Here is a 27,879-nt window from a genome sequence, read left to right as displayed (position 1 = left end):
CCCAGTTTGTCATCCCCTCAGTTGTGACTATACAACTGTCCATGGAGCCACAACACAAACTGACATGAATCAGATTAAAAATAATCACCTTTTAAAAAAATACCTATTTTCAACCTGGGTCTTACTAGCAATGCAATTTGCAGGGCTACCCCCCAGACGACTTATAGGACTGAGATAATGGTGAAATACAGCCTAAAAGCAAACAGCCAGAGGCAAAGCTTCTCAGCCTGGCTTGGCTTAACTGTCAAATACAACATTATCTTCCCATACCTTCAGGACAGCTCCCCTTTAAATAACAAATAGCACCAATAGCTCCTGTGATCTCTTCTATGGCTACAGCTCCAAAAAAATTCAGTAAGAACCTGTACCACCATCAGAAAGGGCAATCCCTGTTCTCTCTTGGGGTCCCATCATGCAATGAATCATAGCAGTCAATATATTTTTCTTGGATTGACTTTCAGCCACATCATTTCCTCAAATCATCTCACTCTGCAACTTCACAAATACAAGTGTGAGCACAAGGGAAGGGTCAGAATATACTACAGAGCAGGAGAAAAAGTGAGTGTACCATTCTTTTTAATTGTACGTGTGCTGGATTGAATGACCATGGAACCACAGCCACATCCCAATATGAAAATCTCTTCTTTCAGCGCAATGCAAACACACAGTGAACCTGTCACATACCACAGCTAACAGTTATCAGACAAGACAGTCATTACACCAAGGAGTAACAAGCGAAAACCTAAGGAAGCGAATGACACTGGCTCAAAAAAAAAGTACGGCTATACAGTTTGGCTTAGTACAAAGGTGCCAGCATCTAAGATAATATCACTTCAGATATCAAACCAGAGTTTCACATGCCCAAATCAGCTTTTGCCAAGACTGAGGGAGAAGACTGGAACACCTTGTGCACAGCTCCAACTACAAAGCGCTACCTATCAAAGAATACCTCTCAAAGATCCAAATCTGTAACAGAGTCTCCTTTGTATGCCCATGACAACAGGAGAACTCAGACAAAGTGCTCATTCAAACTAACTAAAAAAGTTATCTTCCCATAAATTAAACGATATTTATACAACAACACAAACCAGTGTTAAATGGAGGAAAGTGACTAGTTCCATCCTTTGCCTCAGCAAAAGATAGCATCATCTTTGAGCCTTATCGAAAATGGCTCTAGCTGATAAGAGAGAAATAAAAATGTAACGGAAATTAAAGGAAAAACATTAGTTAAAATGGAAATCAATGATTTTTAATTGGTTCGCCGCCCCCCACCCATTTGGCTCTCTAAAGAACAGGGGGAAAAAATCGCCCTTCTCCCTCCGCACAGGGAGAGCCCGGGGCCGGTGCAAGGACCCCGCCGCGCCAAGTTCGGGGCCCCGCTGCCCCCCGCTCCCGCCCTTCCGCCAGCGGCGACACCGGCTGACCCCAGGACACAGCCAGGGGGCCGGGGTACCGCGGAGGAGAGGCCGGTGCCGGGAGATACACCCCCCGCCAAGCCGCGGGGGACGGCGGCCGCCATCGCCGGTGTCCGCCGAGGCGGCGGGGACCCCCCGCGGCCTGACAGCCCCTGGGGGAGGGGGCAAGCCCGGCACCGAGACCCCCTCAGCGCACGGCAGTAGTTACCCGGCTGCTGCTGCCGTCTCCGTGCTCGCTCCCCCGGCGGCCCCGGGTCCCCCCGGGCCCCGGTCCTCCCGGCGGCGATGGCAACCTCCTGCTGCGGTGCGGCGACGGGGATCGGCGGGAAGCGCCGCGGTGGCCCGACGGGGAGCGGTGGCGGCGCGGCGGGGGACGGGGCGAAGCGGAGCGCGGCGGAGAGGCGGAGGCGGCGGCGGAGGAGGAGGAGGAGGAGGCGGCGGCGGCGGCGGGCGGCGGCGGCGGGGGAGGCCGGCCGCGGCCTGGCCCCGGCCCCGATGTGCTGGAGCGGGAGGCGCGGGATCCCGACGAACTGCCCTCTTTCAGCCGGTGGGAGGAAGACGAGGACGAGGGGCCGGAGCGGCCGCTGCTGGAGCGGTACATGATGGCGCCGGCGGCCCGGGGGTCCCGGCGGCCTGCGCGGGCACCCCAGCTCCTCTGACCCGGCCCCCCCCCTCCCTCCCCGGCTGCCGCCCCCCCCGCCCCCCGCGCGTGCGCGCCGCCGGCCGCCCTGCGCGCGCTCCCGAGCCAGGCACCCCCGTGCCCGGCGGCGGGGGGGGCGGGGTGAGCCCGGGCCGGGGAGGGGGCGGGGGGCGGGAGGCGTTGCTGGGGGACGCCCGCACAAAATGGCGTCCGCCCGTCGCCGGTCACGTGTGTGGTGGGGCAGGGCCGCAGCCTGGCGGGAGGCGGGTGTTGTCGCCGTGCGCGGCGGAGCGAGGCGCCGTTTCCTTCCTTTCCTTCCTCCCCGCTTCTGGTCCCCGGTGGCCCGCGAGGGGGATGCGCTCGGCTGCTCCGTCTTGTTTGCCTCCCCTCCGGGGATTCTCCCCGCGCTGCCCCTCTCAGCCCTCACGGTTTGGGACTGAAGGCGGCGGTGGAGAGGGAGAGAGGGAGCTTCGCCGGGGAGGGCCGGGAGGCCGTGGGGGGCTTCCCGCTCACGGATGCTGAGGGGAGATGCCGCGGGGCCCTGTGGGCCATGGGGCCCTGTGGGCCTGGGCCAGGCCTTGCCACAGCTTAGCGTGCCTGTGGTGACCACAACCTCTAGGTTGAAGCCAAAAGCAAAAGGGCTTTGGTTTGGTTTTTGGTTTGGGTTTGGTTTTTTACCCCACACTGTGCCTTGGAGCTTGTTGGAACTGGTGGTGTCCCTAAGCAGACGTGTGTTCAGGAGCAAACCTTGGCTGCTTGATGAGGTGATGCTGAGCCCGAGCCTCCTGCTCAGAAAAGTTCTGAACAAATTTCCTTGCTGTGCCTGCCGGGAGCTGGGATGCCATGGTAGGAGAGGAATTGCTTCCCTCCTTCTCACCTGAGCACCCGCTACCGACCATGCTTACTGCAGGCAAGTGAGTATGATGGTTTCGATTCTCATAAGTGAAGCATGAAAACGCTTCTCTTATTTCATGCTGGGGGCTGTCTGTGGTGAGGAGGAGTAAGGGTGTTTTCAATTAACTGAAAAGGGCTAGCAGGAGAAAGAAATGAATGCAGAGAAATTAAGGTTCTGATAAAATTCTTTCCCAAATTCCTGAACCTTTTTTATCTTGTTTAGAAACTGGGAGAAGTTACGTGCATTAGATTGTATTTTGTTATTAGCTAGGTGCCATGTGAGGGCCTGCATTTGAAGACCCAGACAATTTTTGCAGACTTGGGTGAAATTTTTCCTGTGTGTTTGGCTTTTTTTGGAATATACTTGCTAGAGGATAACACATAATTTGAAGCATAGTACTTACAGCAGTGGCAACAAAGGGCAGCAGTGTGATGGGTGGGGGTCTGTCTGATACTATAATAAGGTATTTCTGCTGGGAGCGGTTGGGTCCAATTCTGTATTAAAACCAGCTGCCCCACCTTGACATTTTCCGAGTGAGTGCACCACTACGCAGGCTCAGGAAATATGCTCAGTTATGCCAATCATCAAAATAAGCACGAGCTATATAAAGACTATCTTATTTTCCGTTACCGCTGTCCACTCCTCCCCCTTATCTCCTAAGGTTGATAATGTTTGTCAGTGACCTTAATTCAATTTTAAGTATCCTGGGATAAGAATTTCATCTTTGAAGATGCCCAGCAGACTGATCTGCTTCTGGTGAGAGCAAAACACAATGATGGTGGAGGCAATGGGTACTCAACCTGTTCCAACTAACTACCCAAAGCAGCAGATTTGGTGATGCTCGGAGAGGCACAGAGTTGTGCTTTATGATAACTAAAAAGAAAACCTGATGTTTTTAGTTACGTAGGAATTCCCTCTCTAGTTTTGTATTGTAGATCACGTCCAAGTAGTTTATCGCTAAGAGGAATATACTATTATCCCAAATGTGTTCTGTTTCTTCATTAAAAGGAAAAACATGTTTTCATGCATTATTAGTGTCAGGCATCTGCGTCAAGCGCTCAGTTTCACCAGCTGAAATAAGTAAAAACAGCCTGGCAAGAGGGAGAAAATGGACTTGTTAGGTTTTGTACACTTCTTCCATGCTGTTGTTTTCTTTACATCAGTTTTAAAAAATGGTTTTAAACCACAGTTTGGTTTCAAAAGTCAAGAGTAAAAAGCCACAAACCCAAGAAACCCAGCAAATTCTTTATTTTTTTTCTGACAGTTTTATGTAAAGTTGTGCATATAATATCTAAAAGCTTTGCAAAATACCAGAACATGAAAATATTTTCTAAATTCTTTTTGCCTTGTATCTAAAAGAGGTCCACAGGAGATGTCCTGGTGGTTTCTGGTGATAGATTTCAGCAGCACTTGGCTGGTAAAGGAATCCAGATATCAGTAACTAATCTGAAAGTTCATTAAAATGTGTATGTGCACACCAGTAAGTACATTGCTCAGGAATGGTAAAAAGGAAGCAAACAGTAGATGTATTGTGGTGTTGAAAGGGTTCAGAAGAGGAAAAAATCCATTTGTTGGAGAAAAACACTTGACTGACTAGTGCTCATTAGCATTTTGTAGCACCCTGTCATCTTACTGATCATGGCTTTACAATTACAGTTTATGAGCACATTCTGTACTAGTTGTACTGTCATCTTTCAATCACGTGCCTTACTGAGTTAAGTTTTTAAAGGGACATAGTGGGATTCAGTTAAATTATTCCTAAAATGAGTACCGAAATTTGGGCCCGATGGTGCAGAGTAAATTAAGAGTTTTCACGTCTTTGCAAGAGCAAGCACTGCAATTTGTCTGGAGGACTGAAAATGTCAGGCAAAGTCCTTATTTGCTTTGCAGAGTTTTTTGTAATATGCCTGTGCCTGGTGCTCCAGATTCTTACTGGACAAAGGAGGTGCCAGTCAGTCTGCTCTGCTACAAGTTCAGCTCCCAAACTCCTCTTTGGAATTCCAAAGCTCATCTTTGAACTTGCAATTACATGCTGCTTGAAGAGATTTTTAGCTAATTGGATGCTGAGGGCAATGTTGGGGTAATAGGGTGTCTCTGAAGTCACAGGAGCAAAGAACGTTGAGAAAGAAAAGAACAGAATGCGAAAAAGTATGCAGTAGCTCAGTATGAGCAAGTAAACAGAAATCAGAATTGAAGTTAATTTGGGCTGGACCGTTAGGTTAAAAAGCAGTACAGTAACAGAGACAGCCGTAAGACCTTGATTAAAATTTTTTACCTTCTTACGTCTGAGTCAAAACTAGATCCAGGGGTGTGAGACAACCATGCAGCATTCCCTCTAATGTTAAGTGGCTGGGCTACTAGTAAGAACACAGACAAGTTGCGGTTTTTTATGACAAAATGAGTGCTCTCGTGAGAAGGTGCTGAGGAAGGTACTCCTCTGTTTTCTGAACTGTGCATTAATTTTTTCCCCTGTAAAACAGGGGAAAACATGTATGTTGCGTCTTCAGGTCCAAGCAAAGCAGCCTGTTCATGAAAAATTCTGGACTGAGCCAAGTAATCAAGCCTTCCTTGCCCTTGACGTCATGGAATTTGAGGATGGTTCAGCTGATAGCAGAGCCCTGGCTGAGAGCGCAGAAAATGCGTCCAAATAGACAACTGCTTTCAGAGATTTTTAGATTTATAATTGCAAGGTTGATATTTCTGAATTTAAGGCTTGTCTAGGCTGGCTTCTGTTTCAGCTCAATATTTACTTTTAGCTGGGAAGTGGAATGGGCATGCAGCCTACACTCATTCCCTGATTCCGAGTCCTGGGAGGGGTATTAAGTAATCTGTTACAAAATAAACTTGTAAGAGAAGGGGGGGCAGTCTCCCTGTGCCAGATAGCTCTTCCTCACTCTGAGTGTATCAGTCTAGAGTGTTCAAAAACTCCAGATAATAGACAATGAATAAAATCTGTCCTGCATTGGCCTGTGGGGGTGGATTAAATTAACTCTGATGCTGGCAGGTTTTTTCCATTTTAAATGCTCTGGTTTTGTGATAAATGTCAGGTGTATGATTATTTATAGTGCGCAAGGTACTTTGTAAGCAATATACCCACAAGCCTGTACTCTGTGGCGCACATCTTAAATCTGTCCAATATATAGCAGTAAATGTCATAGGCAGCAATATTCAGGAAGAGGGGAAATAGCCAAAAGGAAGCACAAAAAGATTTAGATTCTTGCCGTGCTCCTATTCAAACGTACTTATGCAAAACAGGCATCAGTGCTTTCAGATCAGTTAGGGTGGTTTGGTATTCTCCTAAGGTTCCTTGTTTTTTTTAATACCCTTTATGGTTGTTTTCCCATATGAGCGATCTCCAATAATGCTGTCTGAAGCAAAAAGGGATCCCTGGCATCTGAGAGTTGTCCGTCTTTCAGCTGAAGTGGAAAAGTTCATGGTTTTGAACATGAAGAGGTTAGGAGAGATGAGCAAGCAGAATGCAGCACGTGAGAAAGGAGAACGCTAGAATTCAATGTGGCTGAAATGGAAAAGCTCTGAGGGTGATTAGTGAGAGAGAGAGAGAGGATGGTCTTTGTCCTGATATCTGAGAGCTTCTCTGGTATCTTATTAGGTCAGGGGAAGTGGTTGGTTGGGGATTTTTTTTTTTTCATTTGGGAATAAATAAGACATCAGAACCACGGGATCTGAAAGTTTCAATTGTGTGCAGCTCATGCTCCAGCCTCACACATCCCCTGTTTGCTGTCTTGAGAGTTTGCTGCTTTCGCAGCACTTTTTTTTTTTTTCTTTTTTTTAAGGGAAGCTTCCTTGAGCAAGGAGGACATAAAACTTATTATCGAGGCCTCTATAGGAAAGTTTGTTCTAGAAACCTTTGTATGACCTGTGAGAGAAAGAGCAGAGTGGCCAAATACACACAGTGGAGAGTATCAGTAGCCAGATTGGTCATGAAAAGGCAGCCTTGCAACTCTGACGCACAGGCAAAGATTACTTTCAGGGCTGTGAGAAATCAGAATCCTCAGAGACAAGAATTAAACAAGGAGATACAGATAGAGGTTTAGGAATACTGCGCTGTCCTTGTGCTCCTTTCAAGGAAACTATGATTAGAGGGTACTGTGGCCTCTGAGCTCGTGCTCTTATCTCTGCCGTTTCTCACTCCTGCAGCCAGATCGCTGTTTTCTCAGACAGGAATGTTACTGGTATTTTCCTTCCTCAGCACCCCACTGGTAACGCTTCTAAGCTTTAGTGTACCTCTGATGAGCTGCGTGTTGGAAGTAAAGTTTTCTACCTGTGATGAATTATTTACAGGGATACGCTAATTTTCCCTGGCAAGAGAGAGAGTACTGAGGGGAGGGTTTAGGAAAGTGAAGTATCCAGAGCATCTGCTATAAAATCACCAGTATCAGCTAAAATTGCCAGATGGTGTGGTGACGTTTGCTGCACGCTCCTGTTATTGCAGAACAGGCTGGAGGGGATGATGGCTGGATGTCCTCTCAGGTTTGTTTTCTCCTGGCTGGGAAGTTTGAGTGTTTACTCACCACCACCCCCAGTGCAATGTGCTCTTGTAGTAAAGACTGAATGTCACCTTTGGGGATGCTGCTTGCATGGGTGCGTTTATGCTTTGGACAAATATAGTCACCAAGCACAATATAGGTAAAACTGAGTGGATTTATTTAGCTTGTGTTATTCAGATAATTGTGCGAGGTTAATGTAACGATCTGGCTTTACACGGCTGTTACTGCCCTAGGAGAGCTCTGCCACTGTGGGTATACAGAGATATCATTGGCAAAGAATGCTGTAGGCATAAAACACGCATTTATACCCACACAAGTACTGCTTGGGCAGTACCTGCCAGTGCTGCCTTCTGGAAGCACAGTGGTGCATCGGTGTTCCTGCGCCTGCTGCCACCGTCATGCTGCCAGGCTGTCACCTGCGCTGGGTGCACGTTGGAAACGCTCACAGAGCACCAGGCACTGTGGGCCAAAATTGATAGGAGAAAAAGGGGAGGGATAAATAAGGTCTCCAGAAAGGAACCAGAGGAATTTTGGGGAAAATCACATTTGTTGAGGAGCAGGGGCAGCGTGTGTTTAAGCCGTTTGCTTCTCCTTATCTCAGCCTCGTCCTTTGGGCCGAATCCCTGACCTTCCCTGGCTTTGCCATCTACCTCCCGGTGGGCACGTTGAAGGCGGCTGAGCTGGAGCTGCTTGGGAAGGGATGCCAGTCGCTCCCATGGGAAGGGACGACAAGCGTTCCCAACCGCAGGGCCCCTGTGCGCCGCCTCCCCGGCACCCTGCGGCCGGAGCCTCAGGCCTGGGCCGCCGGGGCCTGGCGCTCCCGCCTCCCAGCGGCGTCCCTGGCCCACATCGCCCGGTTTGACTCTCGCCCTCGTTTCGCCGCCCGCCGGCCGGTACTGGGTCCCGTCCTGGCCCTGCAGTGTCCTCCGTCCCCGGGCAGCCGCACCGCCCGCCCGCTGCCGCGCGTCCTCCCGCCCTCCAGGGGGCGCTGGGCGTGTCCCTGCGCCCTCTCCTCCCCATGCGGTGAGAGCGGGGAAGGGACGAGCCGAGGTACGGCGGGGGGCGGGGGTCAAAGTTCGTCGTGCGGCGGGAGGGCGGCGAGGGGTTGGCTGTTGCCAGGCTGGGCCTCGGCCAGGGGTTCTCCGCTGCCGGGGCTGTACCGGCGCAGGCCGGCGGGGGGGGCTGCCATGACAGGGCCCGGTGCCCCGGCTACGGTGCTGCAGTGCCCCCTTCCTGCCTGTCGAGCCTGCGGCCCTCAGCCGCCCCAGGCTGGAGGTGGGACCGGCTGGCGGGAACAGAGGCCGCTGTAAAGCCGAGGCCTGCCCGGGCCAGGAGGAAGCCCGGGGGGGTTCCTCGGCCCTGGCTACCCTGGAGGTACCGGCTGCTAATCTGGATGGGCCCCGGCATTCTCCTCTGCCGTCTGGATGGCGTTTAATGTTACACACTGCCTTAAGGAATCATGGGAATTGTTTTGAAGATGGAAATGTAATTGATAGATTATTGTTTAAGCAGCTGAAAATATTTTTTCAGAGTGATCAAGGGAAAGGCAAATGCTTCCTGATGTTAGTTTCAAAGGATAAACTGGCCATGGGAAAAAAATCGCCCTGGAAATAAACAGAAAGCTTTGCATTCCCGCAGTGTTGAGGTCTTAGGGTGACTTAAGGGGACAAACAACATAATTTATTTTAAGCTGGTGCTTGGTCATTTTGTAAAGTAGATGATACAATAGCAAGTGTGCAGTAGCAGGTCCTGGACTGCGTGACCCAGGAAGTTGCTTCTTGTCCTATGTTCATCTCTTATCACAGTCCGCCTCGGAGTGGGGCTGTACTTTCTTAATTTTGTACCACATGCTGTTTGTTTTTTTCTTTTCTACCCTAGGAGCTCCGGTCTCTCACATTTGGTTCCCAGCAAAGGATGGAGAACATCCTGGCTGGTTTGTGTGGGACCAGCCCAGAAGATCCACTCCCTGTGTGGGTTCATGGCAGCGTTGGTCATTGCTTTAATCAGCTGACATTAAATGTGATTCCTCATGTGCTCCTTGCAGTGGTCAGTGCCTGCTTCCTTGGCACTCCAAGGTATGACAACTAACTTGTCTAGCTCTTGATTGTGATGCAGGACTGGAGGTGGGGTGGAAAGGCTGAAAATTAGATCTCCCTATAATGTGCTGAATATGTAATTAGAGAAGGACACGATATTATAGTGCTATTATATGTGTCAGCATCCATCCTAATTCAGAGTACTGTGTATAGCTTTGGTCCCTCCATTGCAGAAGGGATCCAGAAAGAATAGAGAGGGTAGTGAGCATAAAATTACAGAAAATAATTCAAAAGAATTTCAGTGGATGAAATTCCCAGTTTTCCCAATTCTCTGGGAAAGAATGTAAATCCTGGGAGAGGATATAAATCCAAGGTTGCGTGGAAGATGTATTTAAGGTAATAAAGTGTTCCGGGAAATCAACAATTATTTTTCTGTTTATACTCTTCTGAAATACATAAACATGGCAATGTTCATTGATATTGAAAGGCCACAAGTAATGAATCAAGTGATAATGAAATCTTTTGTTGAGCAATAGATTATGGACTTCACATACACAGCATCACTGAAAACGACAGTGATAAAAATAATGTTTCTAGTGAAAATACCACAAAGACAAGAAAAATCAAGGATCAGAGACATGACACAGATGACACAGAATTTGATCATCCAGAATTTGTGTTAAAGAGATTAGATATCTATCTTTTTTTTTTGTTTTTTGTTAATCCTCAAGAACTGGAGTCTGATTTGACCACAAAATATCATAGTTTGAAAAGAAATTTCGGTAGAGAAATGCTGTTCTTTGGTAGTGACACCATAAGCCCGCAATTAAGGACTCTCTAAGACTCAATTTTGGAGTGTTAGAAAGCAGGCATTCTTTATTGCAGCGCTGGGCGTACAGGGGATCATTCCATCTAGCGTGCACGCCGAGTTAATCAACTACAAAGATTATAAGCACTCAGAATATACATATTCGTTACATTGCCCAGAAATTATTAACATATTCATATTATCACCTAGAACTCATTAATATACGTAAATGTCCTTGATGCATGCGCATCTGTGTCCATTGGTAGTCTTTCAGGGTCCTCTGGTGGTCGTTGATAGTCTTCGTCACCGTGTCCGCTGATTGAATTCAGTCTTCGTGCATACTCAGTTCATCTTTTGGCCTAGTTTGCAACACTTGTTTTCACAAAACTAGCTTATTCTAGCATCTCTCCCTATCTATTCTACTCGAAGATAGAATGCCTCAAGGCTTCCTTTTGTCAAACTAAACCTAGCAGATGTTTACATCCGCTTATAAAGCATTTCAAACTTAGCTACGTTATTCCAGTAAGGAGGGAACCATATGTTCTTTTTAACTCAGTATCAGTAAGGCCTGAGGGGCCTTCCACCCCAGTGTTTTGTGCTGTTCAAGGCTACTGGATCACCAGCTACTGTATCAGTAGCATCTGAATCTCTGGTTTTGATCAGATACTGAGCTATATTGATCTGTTGCAGTTTAGTGGTGCCTGCAGTCTGAAAAAGTTACAAATCTAGGGAGGTGAATCCAGGAGGTTAAGTAAGGGTGAACTGATAAAGAGAGGAAGAGGAGAGGAAGGAAGGAGAGTACTGACTGAGAGGTGATAGAATTTCAATTGTAATTTTTTTTTCTACTCTTTCCTCCTCTAGATCTGGCTCTGGGGCGCCTTGCAGGCCAGGCTGGGTATGCAGAATTGCCGCCTCCTTCGTACTTGCTGGCCTATTCCTTGCTGATACCGTCCCAGCCACCATTTCTCAGCAGGAGCTGGGCCCTGTGTACCTGGAAGTGCTGGCCAATGGCACTGCCGCTCTTGCATGGCTCACCCACAGCCTTGCTCTTCTCATCCTCTGCAGGTCCATTCATGGCTCTACTAGGGGCCCTGTGGTCCTGGCTCTCCTCACTCTCTTACCCTTACCTTCCTTCATCATCACACTGGTGTGGTACTACCAAAGCAGGACAGCTTGGTCCCCTGCCCACCCTGCCGCCTCCTCCAGGTTCGCCATTCTCTGTCTGCAGCTGGCCTCTCTGCTTGTGTATGTGATCGGTTACCTCTTACCCACTACTGGCAGGCAAGACTTCCTCTCCATCAATCGCTCCTGGCAACAAGAGCAGCTCATCTCAGAGCCAGGGATCCCAGTGCCTGATCAGCAGAGAGTGGCAGAAGATGGTGAGAGCTGGCTCTCACGCTTCTTTTATGTTTGGATGAACCCTCTTATGAAACGTGGCTATCAGTGGAAGCTGAACCAGCCAGAGGATGTCTATGTGCTTCCTCACCAGCTCCAGGCTGCCAGGGTCTGTGATCGGTTCTACTCCTGCTGGCAGAAGAAGGCAGCTCTGCACCAAGTAGAGGCAGAGACGGTGTCTCTTACTAGCCCAATCATTGCTGGAAATGATGGGAGTAGCAATGCCCCACATGACTCACACCATGCCCAGGAAGCTGTGCGACTCTTCTCAGTTCTTCATGCAGCCTTTGGGCTTCGTTTCTACTCCCTTGGACTTCTCAAGCTGGCCAGTGGTCTGCTGGGTTTCTCAGGTCCTCTGCTTCTGAACCTGCTAGTGAACTTCATGGAGTCACGGCAGGAGCCCCTGAGCCATGGGGTGCTCTATGCCCTCGGGCTCTTTGCTGGCTCCTTCCTGGGCGCTCTTTTGCGGAACCAGTTCAGCTATGAGGTGAACAAACTGATGCTGATGGTGCGGGCTGCCATCATCTCTGCCATCTATCGCAAAGCCCTGCGTGTTGGCAGCACTAGCCTTACCCTCTTCACCGTGGGTGAAATTGTCAACTTCATGAGCACGGACACCAGTAGGTTGGTCAACTTCTGCCTCAGCTTCCACGAGGTGTGGAGCCTCCCTGTCCAGTTTTCCGTTACCCTCTACCTCCTCTACCAGCAAGTGGGAGTCGCCTTTCTGACAGGCCTGGCCTTGGCACTGCTGCTCGTGCCCATTAACAAGGTCATAGCCAACCGCATCATGATGAACAACAAGGGGATGTTGAAACACAAAGACATGCGGGTCAAGGTGAGGAGCAGCTGGTGGCTCTCTGAGTTTGTTACTATGTTTTCTTCCTGTTTGTCTCTGGAACATTGGCTTTTCGGCCACCTGCCATGATCCCAAGCAGATTAATTGAATCACAACTGCTGGGAAAAATGCTAAAGGGGGCATGCGCCCACACACACTTGGTTCAAAAGTGTTTCAATGTGATGCGGTTTTGCCAGCCACAAGATAGCAAACCTCTAATGCTTTTCTTGCCCCCTGGGCTAATTCAGATTCCCTTGCAGGTTTCTTTTCTGTGTGTAAAAGTTAAGATAGGACTCCTGATTGCTTCCTCTAGAGGTTCTTCCATCCTACTACTCCAGTAATGCTATCGGTGGTGAGGTGGCTTGCAGTCTGGACAAAGGCAATGATAACGGACGTAGTGGTTTTATATCACTGCAGTTTAGCACCCTCTGACATCTTTTCCACTGTTTTCTGTATGTTTGCAGTGCCATCTTTCTTCTTGCCACATGTCAAACATTCGATTCCCACCTTTTAGCCTTGTATCTCTAAAGTGAGGGAGCAGCACTTTCACTCACCATTTCCATCATGCTTTGGAAGCATGAAGCAAATCAGCTCCAAGTCAGAGCTTTAAAAATATTTCTTTTCCCAACAGAAGGTGCATCTAGTTGTATGGGGTATGCTGGACCTTTTCCAACTATTCTAAGATTGGTTTGCTGAGTGAACTCTCACTTTCTAGCTTTCTTTAATGCCAGGTAAAAAGACACATCTCAGCTTGCTTTGCACGTGCTGAGCTCAGAGCAGGAATGAGAGGACAGCATGCCACAGGGACACCCGAGCTGCTGGATGTAGGCCAGTCAGGCTCTGGGTACAGACTAGCTGTGTCATGGCAGCACCAGGCCTGAGAGTCAGGTGTTGGGATCTCAGGGTGCTGTCAGGCCAAAGTAGGTAGATGGCATCCAGGCTGGAGCTAGTGATTCCGCTCATCCCTTCACCTGTGTTGCACATTGTTCAATTGGGAATTAGTGTAATATTTTACCTTTTCCTGAGCCGTACACAGCGCAGGTAGCTGAGGAAGCTGGTGAAATGAGTGAGAGCAAAGTTCCCAGTAGCTGCCACTTGAGTTTATGTCTTTGTTAGCAATAAATGGTTCCCGGTATCTCTAGCCTGGCACTTAGCAGGAGGCAACTGCAAACCTGGCCCCAGTCCAGATGCCTAGCTGGCATTTGCTGCATTAGGCAGGCACTGGTTGCTCTATGTGCTTTTCCTTTTTACCTGCAGCTAATGGCAGAGTTCCTACGTGGCATTCGTGTGATCAAGTTTTACACCTGGGAAAAGCACTTCAGCACCAGGATAAATGCCTGCCGGGCTAAAGAGCTGCAGAAGTTACGAGCCATCAAGTACTTGGATGCTGTGTGCGTGTATCTGTGGGCAGCACTGCCTGTTGTTGTCTCCATTGCCATCTTCATCACCTATGTCCTGTTGGGTCACCAGCTCACTGCCACAAAGGTGAGTAAGTAGTAGGAAGAACTTCAACCTTGTCTCGTACAGAGGACAGTCTACAGTGGGGCTGCAGTCCTGAGGCATCTTTTTTGGGAAATAAACCCAGCCTGTGTCTCCCCACAGCTCTTCAGGCTCTTGCTGGTGAAGCTGTTTGGAGAATACAAGAAGCAAGGGAGGTACTGCCTCCAACTCATGTCTGTTTCCTTACCCATGCAGGTGTTCACAGCATTGGCCCTCGTTGGGATGCTCATTCTGCCCCTCAACAGCTTCCCGTGGGTGTTGAATGGGACCTTGGAAGCCAAAGTTTCTCTAGATCGAATCCAGCGTTTCCTGGAACTCATGGACCAGGACCTGGAAGCTTATTATGCCCTAGGTAATGGTGAAGGATGCTCCTGGGCTTGGGACCCTGGGCGGGGAGCATTCGGAGTAGAGAGCTGAGATGTGAGGCCCAGGGGCAGTACTGGAGGGCAACTGTCTGTCACTCCATGATTCAAGATGTTCTGTTGTCAAAGGCAGAGTGAAGGCACTTAATTTCTGTAGAAAATGGGAGACAAGACTATAACATTCACCTTTACCAACTGTAGGTCATTGCTTGTCCCCATGGAACCCTGCTTAGTGTCCCTTTAGAAGAAGCTGCTCTCTCCTTTGTCCAAAGCTCCTCTGACATTGAAGTCATCAACAACCTTGGCTTTGCCTGTCAGAAAGGCTTGAGTGGGTGCTCCTCTCCTGAGCCATCTTAGCTCTCTTCCTCTCCTTCCTTGCCTTTGGCGAGGTCCCTGCCATTCTTTCGCCTTCAACAACCAGGCAATCAGGCCCAGTCAGCATGGGTTCATGAAAGGCAGGTCCTGCTTGACAAACCTGATCTCCTTCTATGACAAAGTGACCTGCTTGGTGGATGAGGGAAAGGTTGTGGATGTTGTTTACCTGGACTTTAGTAAGGCCTTTGATACGGTTTCCCACAGCATCCTCCTGGAGAAACTGGCTGCACATGGCTTGGATGGGAGTACTCTTCACTGGGTTAAAAACTGGCTGGAGGGCTGGGCCCAGAGAGTGGCGGTGAATGGATTTAAATGGAGTTGGTGGCCACTCACGAGTGGTGTTCCCCAGGGCTCGGTATTGGGGCCAGTTCTCTTCAATATCTCTATCAGTGAACTGGATAAGGGGATGGAGTGCACCCTCAGTAAGTTTGCAGACAACACCAAGTTAGGTGGGAGTTTCAACCTGCTTGAGGGTAGGATGGCTTTGCAGAGGGATCTGGACAGGCTGGATCAATGGGCCGAGACCAATGGTATGAGGTTCAACAAGGCCAAGTGCCAGGTCCTGCACTTGGGTCACAACCACCCCATGCAGTGCTACAGACTTGGGGAAGAGTGGCTGGAAAGCTGCCTGGTGGAAAAGGACCTGGGGGTGTGGGTCGACAGTGGGCTGAATATGAGCCAGCAGTGTGCCCAGGTGGCCAACAGCATCCTGGCTTGTATCAGGAGTAGTGTGGACTGTAGGACTAGGGAAGTGATTGTACCTCTGTACTCAGCACTGGTGGGGCTGCGCCTTGAGTGCTGTGTTCAGTTTTGGACCCCTCACTACAGGAGGGACATTGAGGTGCTGGAGCATGTCCAGAGAAGGGCATCGAAGCTGGTGAGGGGTCTGGAGCACGAGTCTTATGAGGAGCAGCTGAGGGAGCTGGGATTGTTTGTCCTAGAGAAAAGGAGCCTGAGGGGAGACCTTCTTGCTCTCTATAACTACCTGAGAGGAGGTTGTAGCAAGGTGGGGATTGATCTCTTCTCCCAAGTAACAGGTGATAGGACAAGAGGAAATGGCCTCAAGTTGCGCCAGGGGAGGTTTAGACTGGATATTAGGAAAAATTTTTACACAGAAAGGGTTATTAAACATTGGAACAGGCTGCCCAGGGAAGTGGTTGAGACACCATCCCTGGAGGTATTTAAAAGATGGGTAGACATAGTGCATAGAGTTATGGTTTAGTGATGTTTTTTTTGTCAGAGTTATGTTGATGGTTGGACTAGATGATCTGAAAGGTCCCTTCCAACCTAGGCAATTCTATGATTCTATGAATAATAAAATCGGGTTATCCTTACAGGGTCTCTCTGACAGCCAGCAGGTCACCATGTGTGTCTAGCAGGAGCTGGAGACAGGAGGGCTGGAGGAAGGGTTTAAGGGCAAGTCAGTAGGCAAGTGTCTAATTTTGTGGCTGGGTCAAGGGGATTATGGCGGTGCCCTGTCTGTGGTCTCATCCATTTGGGAACAAAGCTGATAGTATTTTTTACACCAGGTGCCTTTAATTTTCTGGCCTTCTCATAGTAGTGCAATGCTGTTCTGCTTTTCTCTTGCAGATAGCCCTTCAGGTACTGCTACCGCAGTGGAGATGCGATGTGCAGCCTTCTCATGGGCACCAGTTGAGGAGGAGAGCACCAGAGAGCCCTTATCCACAGGCACTCTGCAACTGCACATTGAGAACCTGTCAGTGAGAAAGGTGAGCAAGGATGCACGGGGTAATGGAGAAGAATGGCACTAGAGAAGCCAAATAATGGAGCAGGGGTGACATGTTTTCATGTTTTTGTGGTCTTATGAGCCATGTATATATGTGTGCCTCTTCTCTTGGTCAAGAGGCACGGGACACATGTCACATCTCTCAGAGCCGAAGGGTACTGAAGGAGATCCAGGCATGGCTTACAGACAAGAGATGAACCAGCTCCCTCTGCTTTCCACCACTGCTGCAGAAGAGGACTAGGCAGGGAACACAGCTAGGCTCCACAGTTAACTCTCCTTGCAGACTTGTGTCCTGCCATATCAGCAGTCTGGTTAACCCAGCAACTGTACCCAGCTCTGCTGCTGAACCTGTGAGATAATCCTAGCTTAAGACAGCAGTCAGCTTTCTTACAGGCTACTTGTGGCTCAAGAATCTGGACAAACCACCCTGTATTAGCACATCAGGTTGTTCCTTTTCATTTCCCTTTGCAGGGAATGCTCCTGGGGGTTGTTGGGAAGGTCGGTGCTGGCAAAAGCTCTCTGCTTGCAGCCATCACGGGAGAGCTCATTAAGTAAGTAGCCTAAAGACTCTTCCTTGTCTGGTCCCTCCATGCCACGGCAGGCAGGGACGATCCAGTGCTATTCCTATTTGTTGGACATTTTGATCTGCCAGCAGTTCTCCTTTGTTGCCCTTTCCACCCACTTCTGTGCTTGCAGACAAGGTGGACGAGTGTATGTTTGTGACCTGGAGCAAGGATTTGGTCTGGCCACGCAGGAGCCTTGGATACAGTTTACCACTGTCCGTGAGAACATTCTTTTTGGGCGGGAATATGATGCCAGGCTGTATGAGGAAGTGGTGGAGGCCTGTGCCCTCTCTGAGGACCTGAATGTGAGTACCTATATTGTAAACCTGTCTGGGGGTTCTTGGCCAGCTTTTGCATCCAGCCTGAGTCTCACTGGGAGCAGTTCTCACTTTTTCAGCTAATAGACTGCTTTTCCAATGTCCCAATCACACAGGGTTACTCTCATTACCAATCCCAGGCCATACTTGGTCCCTTTTTCTTTTTCTCGTGAAGTCACTCTGGTAGCACTTTATGGTTTCTGCTGCTGAGACAAAAGCTCTTGATCCTGGGAAAAGGAGATGTTCTTGCAGAGCTGATGACTGCTGGGTTTTTCAGGCAGAACATATAAGTAGCTGATGCTTTTTTTGATCAGAGGAAACTTCCCATGGAACTGGAAGGGCTGACTCTGTGGTCCATCAGTAATACAGATATTCTAGGTTTGAGGCTTATGGCTATATTATCCAGTAAACTTGGCTGTTGTATATGGTAGAAAGCTAGCCTTCTCCTCCCAGTTTATAACCTGATGCCTGATTTTCTGAAGTGCCAAGCATTAGGAGCTCCTGTTTGCTTTGGCAGGAGCTGTGAATACTCTGTAAAGCAAGGTTTTTATTTGAGAGGTAATAGACTATGCATATGCTACAAAATCAAGAGGAAACTGTTTCCAGCTACTGAAACTCTGTGGTTTTTACTGCTAAACTATTTGGATGGGTCCTGGCATGATTTTGGTGCAGGCACAGCTCTTGCTTTCCCAGAAAATTCCCAGGCGCAATTTCAGGGTTATCTCAGACCGAAAGTTGCTCTCAATGTGCAGTTCAGATGCACATTCTGGATACCCTCTTCTGGAGTATAAGAGAGTTTAGTTGCATAAATGCCAAGTTTGCCACTTGTCTGCAGTATAGACTGTTGCATTGTATAATTTCTGGTAAAGTGTCACCCTAAGGAATTACTGCCAGAGGCAGGAGAGGGATCCCAGTGTTCTGGTTTTGAGTTCCCAGTAGTTTTCTGTCCCTTCTAAATGTTTTTTCTGGAATGTTTCAGACTTTACCAGCTGGTGACCAGACAGAGGTTGGTGAAAATGGTGTGACACTCAGTGGGGGACAGAAGGCTCGAATAGCCCTTGCCAGAGCTGTTTACCAGGTAAATAGCAAAGCAGTCATGCTGTGGCAGACTGTGCCCAGTGCCAAGTCAGATGTAAAGAAGCTGGAAGCACCCAGCTGTACAATGTGCTCTGGCAGCACATCTTAAACTGCATTGTGCTGGCCTAAAGGTGCTGGCAGTGTGCCACACAGGCACTTGCGCTTTTCTCTACAGCACTGCCTGCTCCATCAGGGCCAGCAGCTGTATCCTTGTGTTTTGTCTCCCTCTCAGGATAAAGAGATTTACCTCCTTGATGATCCCCTGGCTGCTGTTGATGCAGACGTAGCCAACCATCTTATGTGGAAATGCATTCTTGGAGTACTCAAACACAAGACCAGGATCCTTTGCACTCACAGGACGGAGTTTTTGGAGAAGGCCGATGCCTTGTTGTTGATAGACAACGGCAGGATAGTTAAGACAGGTACACTGGCTGTCTTCTCAGGCATTCTTTTGTGCCTCTGTGCTAGTCTTGGAATGGCTTGAGCAAAGACAGACATAAAGGAGTAGGATTAACTAGCGTGGAACACAATGATAAGGAGCTTGAGGACAGTGCATGTGAGGAAAGACGGGATGGAAGGAAACGTGCAGATGCACAAATAAACGGGACAATCCTAGAGGTGGGAAGCTGATAAGGCAGAAGGCCACAGCAAGTTCCATGGAGCGGGGCCTTCAAGGGTGCAGGTTCTGTGAGAGAAAATAGGGAAAGTTATGAGAGAACAAAACTGGGCCATTTCATAGCAAGAGGCAGTGAGTAGCTGGCATCTGTTCCTCAGAGACTCTGAAGCATTTGCGCATCTCTCTTCTCAGGCACACCAGCTGATATCCTGCCACTTGTGGAAGCCTTCCCCAAGTTCAAGGATACGGACAAGAGGCAGAAGGATAAAGGTCTGTACCTGGTGAGCTTGAGGGTGGCTGGGGCAGCACAGCTAAGCTAAGCACTCAGACAGAACCTGTACCTGATGGCTGCTGGCCTTAGAGCAGAGCTCCCACCACCTTGCTCTGCTGTGGCAGTGCTGATCTGTGGGGTAGTGTGTACATAGAGGGAGAGGAGGCCCACATATTGTTGGGGATTGGTCTGGAGTAATATTTGAGTCTGTTGTTCCACTTGTGGTCCAGGTTTGGATGAAGGTCTGCCAGGATTGGGGCACCTGTCTTGAAAGGGGAGAGAGGAGGGAAGAAAAGTCTCCCTCATAGCCTAGACTTGCTCTGTTCACAGCCAGGAGCAGCTGTGGGAGGAACTTATGTTGCACTGACCTTTGCTTTTGCCTCCATTCCCACAGCCCCTGAGGAACAGAGCCAAGAAGAGACTGTAGAGACAAAGGCAGAAGAATCAACCCAAAACAATCATCTCATCCACAAGGAGGAAGAGAAGAAAGAAGGGGCAGTGGCTTTTCAGGTGTACAAGGCATATTGGCTGGCAGTGGGCAGCTGCTTGGCATTGTCCATCCTCTTCTCACTGCTCCTGATGCAAGGTGAGGCAGTGGTTCACCAGCACATCTCTGTTTAGACATTCCCCTCGTTCCCTGGTTGTGTGGAGTCTAGGGAAGAAAAGAGGCCAGGGGTTTAATCAGTCTCCCTGCAGCAGGAAGACCCCTTTTCGCCAAACAAGTAGCACAGTTGGGAGGGGGCACATGTGGGAACAGGATCTGACAGTCTCACTGCTGCAGTTGCATGTCTGCTCCTCTAGCACTGTCCTGTCGCTGCTGCAGCTCAAGGCTGTTCCCGGTGTAGAATGAAGGCAGGGGAGGACTAGACTTGGCAGTGAGACAATAACAAAAGTTGTCCAGCAGCTTCCCCTCCAGCTTTTCTGCTTCATTTTTGCATATTTGAAGGTTGGATCCCTCTTTATGCTGTCTGTCTTTCTCTGTAGCATCCAGAAATATCTCAGATTGGTGGCTGTCACACTGGATTTCCAGCATATCCCAGACAGCAAATACCTCTGTGATGGTCTGCTCAGCTTCCCCACCTTCTCCAGAGCTGCTTCTCTTCTCCATTGTTGGGCTTGTGTAAGTGAATGCTGGTCAGGAGATGCCAAAGGAAACTGGAAACGCACTCCCATTTTGCCCTTAAGTGCATTTCCTCTGAAGATCCTTGTTGATAGCAGGGATAAACTGACCACCCCACTGCAAAGGATCTGTGTGTCTGCTTTGACAAAGAAAGAGAATCAAGATCTCTGACCTGATGAGGTGCTCAAAGGGCTTATTCCTGGGGCTGATGGATGACCTCTAGCTGCATAGTAATTGGAGTGTTTGTCCCAGCATGCCAAAGGGGTGGTCTCTCACAGGAGTATCAGGTTGAAGTATCCTGGTTTCCCCTTGAGTATGCCCCTGGGCTCTCATACCCTGTCTGTGAGTTTACTGTCATGGAGACCTTGGCAGATTCATAATCTTCATCCTTTTGTGTTCCAGCTCCCCCATTCAAGCTCTGGGCACCACCTCAGTCCCTTCCAATGGTTCGCTGGATGTGAATTTCTACCTGATAGTTTATGGAAGTATTGCAGGGGCCAACTCCCTCTTCACCATTCTTCGGGCCTTCCTCTTCGCTTATGGCACTATCCGTGCTGCCACTGTCATTCACAACCGACTGCTCCAGAGGGCTCTAAAGGTAATAGTCAGAAAGCCCAGGACAGGCTGGGGCTCCTGCAAGTCACTCTGCCTTGACGTTCTTTTCATAGTTGGGAGTAAGGGTTTGGGGGGTGGATTAGGGTTTTTACTTGTACTAGCTGATGAGCTCCCTGTAAGGACTATATCCAAAAAGGGCTGCACCACAGCCAGCACAAGGGACCAATGAGCTGGGTTGCAGAATGAGTCTTGTAAAGCTCATTCCATTCCATGGAGGGGTGTTTTATGGCTGCCACATGCATCTATTCACTCATTAGGCTTAGATGTATAGCCCAGATGAGGGCCAATTGAATCAAAGTAGCTTTTGCAGGATCATGAGCTCAGATTCAGATGAGATTGGAAGGAGTCATTAAGCAAGATTTAGGGCTGATGCCGGCGTGTGCCGGTTAACTTTCTTTAGAATATGGGCTTCCTTGATTCCTCAGGCTAGAATTAGGATTAGAGGATTGGAAGATAGGATTAGAGGCTAGGATTAGAGGATTGTCTCACTGGCTACTGGTGGGCCAGTATAGGAGCTGAGTGACTGCGATCTTGGTAGCGCCATTTGCCACAGAAGGGCTCTTTCCTTTTTCCACGTGAACAGCATGAGTTGTTTGGCTGTGGGTAGATGCTGGATTTCTTCTCCAGCTGAGGAAAGGAAGGGGGCTGTGGTGGCCAGCCCTTTGTGGCCTTATCTGCTTCCCTTGGTGCAGCTCTCCTGGGTGCTGTTCTGTGGCTGGATCTTGCTGCAGCTGACTGACTTACTTTCTGGTTCCCTTGTTGCCAGGCCACAGTCACCTTCTTTGACACCACACCAACTGGACGGATCCTGAACCGCTTCTCCTCAGACTTGTACTGCGTGGATGATAGCCTGCCATTTATTCTCAACATCTTCCTGGCCAACATGTACGGGCTCCTGGGCATGCTGGTGATAATCACCTATGGCCTCCCTTGGATTGGTCTGGTCTTACTCCCCCTGGCTGCCCTCTACTTCTCCATCCAGCGCTATTACCGGCGCACATCCCGGGAGCTCAAGCGTCTTTACAGTGTCACCCTGTCTCCTATTTACACTCACTTCTCAGAGACCCTCTCGGGACTGAGCAGCATCAGAGCCATGCGGGCAACCCAGAGGTGAGTGGAAAGAAAGAACACCCAGAGAGCCAGAGCTCTGGCTTTATAGACTAGGGCCTTCCTGATGTGGGGCTGGTTATAGGATGGCAGGAATGCCACTGGTCTAGGGCAGAAGGAATGGAGGTTGAGTGGTGCGATCCTCTGTTGTGCGCCTGCCAGGTTTGAGTTGGAGAATCAGCTGCGCCTGGAGGAGAACCAGCGCTGCCTCTTTGCCAGCAACACTGCGATGCAGTGGCTGGATATCCGCCTGCAGATGATTGGGGTCGCTGTGGTTACCGCTATTGCAGGAATTGCCGTCATCCAGCACCAGAAGCAACTGGGAAATCCAGGTAGGCTGCCAGGGATTGTTCTGTGCCCACCCCTAGGCTGTGGCCTAGGGATTCCTCCTCTCCTAGCCCAGAGGTGCACATCTTCTTACACTGGAGTAAGACCCAGAGCTCATACTCCATGTCTCTCTACAAGACACCCACAGTGTAGTGCTTCAGTTTCTGTCCCTCCTCCCATGTGTCCCCATCCTCGAGTGGGATCCCAGACTCCCTTGTTTCTTTGTCGTGTTACCAAGATTCCAGCTCCTTCCCTGGCAATAATGTTCTTGCTTATGCTTTTGTCCTCGCAGGACTTGTGGGCCTGGCGCTCTCATACGCCCTGTCTGTCACAAACCTGCTCTCAGGCCTCATTTCCAGCTTCACTCTGACAGAGACCATGATGGTGAGTGTGGAGCGGACAGAGGAATACACCACAGACATCCCCATGGAGCCCCAGGATAAACTTGTCCAGGTAAAAGCTCAAATATGTTCTCAGGAACTGGCCCATCTTCTGGCTCTGTGGCCTGCGCTTGCCTCCTGGGGAGATCACAGGGTTCCAGTGAATGGGTGGAAGGCCCGAACTCACAGAAACCACCTTGATTGTTCATCCTTTACCTGTTCATTCCCTGAATGAATCTCTGGCAGGAGTTGTTGAAGGCTGGAATGATGGGAAGGGGTAGGAGAGCAGAATGGGTGATAGGTCCAAGCTAGAGAGAAAAGTCTAGGAGGGGGCTGAAGTTGGAGTTGGTCTGTGTGTTTAGGTCTGGTCAGAAGCCAAGCAAATATCCAAAGGGATGAATGGGGCTTGGCCTGTGAGGACGTGGGGCTGAAGATGACAGCAAGTCACAGTCATACCCTGTCTCACCTGTGTACCCCTCTTAGGTTGCTGCTGACTGGCCAAGCCAGGGGCTTGTGGAGTTCCAGCAAGTGGTCCTGGCCTACCGAGCAGGCTTGCCCAATGCACTTGATGGTGTGAGCTTCACAGTTTACCCTGGAGAGAAGGTGGGGATTGTGGGTCGCACAGGATCTGGAAAATCCACCCTTTTCTTGGCCCTTTTTCGCATGCTGGAACCGAAATCAGGCCGGATTCTCCTGGATGGTGTTGACAGCCAGCTGGTGGGCTTGGAGGAGCTGAGGTACGGAAGGCTGAGCGGAGTGGAGGGCAGCCGGGGGAACCCGGAGGCTGAGAGCTGTCAGTGGTTGGATGCCAAAGGGAAGAGTAAGGAGTAAAGGGCGTCCTCTCATGGCATCCTCTTGTCTGATTGTGGCAGATTCTTATGAGTTGCTCTGTTGTTTATGAACAGCTGTGCTAAGGAAACCAGGCTGAATATGTGACCCATGTCTCTGCGCCTCTAAGATATGCAGCAAGCCAAGACAGCCCACCCCAGGAAAGAAACAAAAAAAATGAGAGGCCTTTGCTTTTCTGCAGAACCCACCCCATGAGCCCTCAGCTCTCATTTGCTTGCAGATCTAGGCTGGCCATCATCCCCCAGGATCCGTTTTTGTTCAGTGGCTCAATCCGAGAGAACCTGGACCCTCAGGGAAAACGGACAGATGCTGAGCTCCACGAGGTGCTAGAGCAGTGTCACCTGCGGGATGCCATTACTCAGATGGGTGAGTCTGAACCCAGCAAGAAGCAACTGGTGAGCCCTGGTACTGGGAGAGGGGAGAAGGCCTCAGCTCAGTCAGGGAGCTGAGGAAAAGGGGCCAGGTGGATGCAGTAGGGAACTGATTAGGTGAGGCCGCGCTAGGACCAGGATGGGAACAGGTCAGTGTGACTCAGTGGCATTCCCTGAGATTTAATGGCAAGGAACTGGTGGGAGATGTATCGGGTGGTGGGATCTTGCTGATGAGTCTAGGCCCTGGTGGATGTTAGAGAAGAATCTGAGAGATAAGCCAGCCCCTAGTTCTAGGGGACTGTGGCGTCTCCATACCAGGTGTTGCTTCTGTCCAAGCGTAAAGGCTCCAGTTCCCAAGGCTTGGGCCTGAGCAGGATCTGGGTTTTGAGTGCTACTGGGAAAACCCCAGACTTGGGGAGGTGTCTGGGACCTGGCACAGAGCCTGGTGGATTGACTGCTGAGCTTGACCCCTGCAGGCGGACTGGACAGCGAGGTGGGAGAGAGGGGAAAGAGTCTGTCCGTGGGACAGAGGCAGCTGGTGTGTCTGGCAAGAGCCCTCCTGACGCAGGCCAAGGTGAGTGCCCCGCTTCCATCGGAGCGAGGGGGAGGGAAGCTGCTGATGACTGTGTGAGGACAGCACAGCAGAGCGCTCCAGAGTTGGGGGTGTGATGGGAACAGACGTCCTGTGCTACCTTCTCGAGCTGTTCCTAGGCAGGGATTGGGGTCTCCTCTGTGGTGCTTGGGAGCTCCCTTCACTCCCTGTCCCTGGCAGGTGCTGTGCATCGATGAGGCCACAGCCAGCGTGGATCAGAAGACAGACCAACTGCTGCAGCAGACCATCCGCCAGCGCTTTGCTGACAAAACTGTTTTGACAATTGCTCACAGGTATGGAGGAAGCAGCACTCTGTGCCTAAATTCATCCTACCCCACTTGCAGGGAAGTGGTGGCTGCACCTGCCATGCCTGGGCCTTGAGTTGAACAGGGAGGTCTCCATGATGAGGCTTTTTAAGTGCAAAATGCTGCACCTTGCCTATTTGCCTTTTCTGCTTTATTAGCACCTGGATTCTGGGAACAACTGGATGTGAAAATGCTGTACCCAGAAATCGGGGGACAGCAAAGGCCAAAATGCCGCATCATATGGCAGATGGCACTGCCTACTGGGACCGGGGCAGTGAATCGGACCTTGTGGTTCTGCCAAATTAGGTCAAGGAGCAATGGAAGACTATCCTACAGACAGGTGCAGCATGGAAAACCCGAGAAGAGAAGGTGTCTTTGGCTCAGTAGAGGGCACTGCAGGACAGCCGGTGGTGAAGGGCTGTAGCCAGCTCCTGGCCAGGGAGGCTGAATGCTGGCTAGTTCTGTTTTCCAAACCTGTGAGTTTTGGTTCCAGTCTGTACCCAGTGCCAGTAGGCAGGGCAATGCCCAGGCAGGACAGGGCAGCAGTGTTTGTCCCACAGCTGGGAGATATAGTGTGAGAGTAGGGGCAGTAGATGGTTTCAGGCGGAGGGAAGAGGGCAAAACATGAATACTGTGGATACTGAGAAGGGATGGGTTAGCATTAGTCAGTGCTCCCACACTTGCCAACTGGAGGACAATTTGGAGGAGGATTATGCAGTTGTATGGAGGGTGTTTTCAAAACACAAAGGTTACCACAAAAATAAAAATCAAATGAGCAGGTGGCAGGGGCTGGTGTCCTGCTGCACAGAAGTGGGAGTGATGGATGACAGGCAGGGTGGGCTGGGCCTGGCAAGTTAATCAAGTGGGTCTTGTTAAATACATCAGATAAGAGGGAGGGAGGAGGGTTTTGAAGGGAATGCGGTTCCTACATTAGGGATATTATGCATAAATAGAGTAGAAAGGTAAAGGCATTGTGGGCTGAGGTGTGTGTTTGGGTTGGGTGGAGAGAGGCCACCTCTGGTGGAGGAGTAATTAGAGAGGAGAACCATCAGAGGAAGGAGTGGCATTAGACAAGGCAGCAAGACTGGGTTGAACATGGCCCCAGCCCCTCTTCCACTGTGACGAAGGGAGATGGGGACGAGCAGTAAGAAGGGAAATGTGGTGATGGGGTTGTTTTGTACCCATGGTTCTTCCATGCCATTCAGCTTTGGGTGAACCATTAGTTGGATGGGTGAAATCTAGGACTGGAAGGGACTCAGTACTTGTCCGGGTCACTTCCAGTGCTACAGCCTGGCACTCTTTTGGGGATGGATGTGTAACCAGAGTCCTGAACTCCATAATGCTTTTTACCTGCTTAAATCCTGTGCAGTGTCTTCCCTGTGACTTGCAGCTTTGTAGGGCTGTAGTTTGGCACCGAGCAGTGCATGACTGTGCAAAGGCATTCCTGCTGCCCTGTCTTCCCTCCCCAGGGCCAGAGGTTGCTGCCCTGCTAGCAATCTGGGCAGACCTGGGCGCATACGTGTGCTGCGGGTGCTGTGGTTGGTAGTCTGGCAACTACAAATCCACTGGTGGTGGCAGCATAAGCAAAGATGGCAGACTGCTGGGGAATGGCAGCTGATGCACAGGTCCATTTCTGCTGCCCTCAGGACGTGGCAGGTGAGGAAATGTGGGGCCAAACAGAAGCAACTCAATAACTTTCCTGGGGGGACGGAGACATGTTGTGCAACCCCACAATGGGGCATGCCCTGAGCTTTCCCTTCACAGAGCTTCCTTCTGCGCTCCTGGTGCCCTGCCGTGCCCAGTATCTGGAAGGCATCACTGTGCTCTCCTAAGAGGTGATGCGTTTCAGCAGTATGCAGAGGCTCTCTGGGGAGCTGGACTGCAGCGTGTCCCTGAGTGCACAGGGAGAAGCTCTGCAGATCCTGGTGCTGGGCATGTTTTGGGCCACCCCTTAACAGCAGGGTAAGCAGTAGCCAAGGTTTCTCCTCAGATCCATCAGTGTGTGTCCTGGTGTTTGCTGTCCACAGGCTGAACACCATCATGGACTCTGACCGCGTGCTGGTGATGCAAGCTGGGAGAGTGGCAGAGCTGGATTCACCCACCCGCCTAAGTAAGAAGGATGGTTCCTTGTTCCAGCGCCTCCTGCACAGTGGGCAGCAGTGACCTCCGTCCTGGCCTGAGCCCAGGCAGCCTTCTTGGCTCTGTGTTTGGCCTTCCTCTCGCCTCAGCCACTGGCCCTATCCCTGCAGGGCCAGGAGCTGCTGAGGTGAGGGAAGGGGTTATTCTTGCCTGCAGACAGTGATTGTGTGTCCTCAGGGACAGGAGCATGGCACTGTGGCATTTCCTTTGGTAGGGAAGACGGGAACTGGTGTTTAGGGCCGTGCAAGCCTGGCTGGTGGGATACTGCTCCCCTCCAAGGCTCCCCTTTGAGATTACAGAGGGATTTTTTGCTCACTGAAGAATCACTGACTCCTAGTCTGAGATTTAGTCTCACATGTGCAATTTAAAATAAAGTGGAAACATCCTTGTGAAGCTCTGTTATTCAAGTCCCCATCTCCTTTTCTCCTCAGACACAGACTTCTTTGTGAGATACAGGAGTGGTTCCCTCTCTGCACAAAGACAACCCTACCTCCTCCCTGCTTTTTTCAGGGGACACCGACCTCTCCAAACAGCCCAAAAGGTTGCACCCTGAGACCTTGCTTCTCTTCCTCCAGCTTACATTGGAGAAGGCCTTCCCCTGAAGGGCCAGAATGGGATTACATTAAAGGCCTCTAAAGCTAGTTTATCTCAAGACCGCTTTTCCAAGGGAAAATCCCTATCCCTCCTGCCCTGCTCCCAGCTGCACAAACCCCC

At 50.2% G+C, this 27,879-nt stretch overlaps 2 protein-coding genes across 12 annotated transcripts in view; one reads left to right on the top strand and one right to left on the bottom strand.

The window, feature by feature from the left end:
- Positions 1-2,272, bottom strand: part of ZNF318 (zinc finger protein 318) — a 28,781-nt gene extending 26,509 nt beyond the window's left edge. The window contains exon 1 of one of the 2 annotated variants that reach the window (XR_012586120.1): positions 1,624-2,144. Coding sequence is in view for 1 of the 2 variants with exons in the window: in XM_074579828.1 (XP_074435929.1) it covers positions 1,624-2,016 (393 nt within the window). In the remaining variant the exon portion in view is untranslated. Of the gene's footprint in view, positions 1-1,623 lie in introns of both variants that reach the window. The other variant, XM_074579828.1, reaches the window with a different exon arrangement.
- Positions 1,871-27,566, top strand: ABCC10 (ATP binding cassette subfamily C member 10). Of its 10 annotated transcripts, none has more exons than XM_074579829.1 (23): positions 1,873-2,010; positions 9,337-9,533; positions 11,164-12,532; positions 13,790-14,017; positions 14,228-14,384; positions 16,360-16,499; positions 16,988-17,067; positions 17,213-17,384; positions 18,376-18,474; positions 18,706-18,895; positions 19,282-19,359; positions 19,755-19,946; positions 20,345-20,480; positions 20,883-21,078; positions 21,862-22,205; positions 22,365-22,534; positions 22,822-22,982; positions 23,393-23,646; positions 23,979-24,124; positions 24,606-24,703; positions 24,902-25,014; positions 26,496-26,682; positions 27,054-27,566. In XM_074579829.1, exons 2-23 carry the CDS (start codon positions 9,373-9,375, stop codon positions 27,075-27,077), a joined length of 4,695 nt encoding a protein of 1,564 aa, XP_074435930.1. In that variant the 5' UTR covers positions 1,873-2,010; positions 9,337-9,372; the 3' UTR covers positions 27,078-27,566. The 10 variants fall into 10 exon arrangements, 9 of the variants coding, with proteins under 9 accessions (XP_074435939.1, XP_074435930.1, XP_074435936.1 ...); XM_074579835.1 differs by lacking the exon at positions 1,873-2,010 and adding an exon at positions 8,132-8,481; XM_074579831.1 differs by lacking the exon at positions 1,873-2,010 and adding an exon at positions 8,451-8,508.
- Positions 27,567-27,879: the final 313 nt, after the last annotated feature.

This window comes from Larus michahellis, chromosome 3 (assembly GCF_964199755.1).
Source record: "Larus michahellis chromosome 3, bLarMic1.1, whole genome shotgun sequence".
Lineage (NCBI taxonomy): Eukaryota > Metazoa > Chordata > Aves > Charadriiformes > Laridae > Larus > Larus michahellis.
The sequence above is the reverse complement of the archived record's forward strand: the minus strand, read 5'-3'. Positions and strand labels throughout refer to the sequence as shown.

Bases quoted from the DNA above. Each gene is read 5' to 3' on its own strand.
- ABCC10 (XM_074579837.1), top strand. From the start codon at position 8,893: ATGTTACACACTGCCTTAAGGAATCATGGGAATTGTTTTGAAGATGGA. The intron at 12,533-13,789 runs GTGAGGAGCAGC...TTTTACCTGCAG, and splicing joins ACAAAGACATGCGGGTCAAG to CTAATGGCAGAGTTCCTACG. The intron at 14,385-16,359 runs GTAATGGTGAAG...TTTCTCTTGCAG, and splicing joins GGAAGCTTATTATGCCCTAG to ATAGCCCTTCAGGTACTGCT.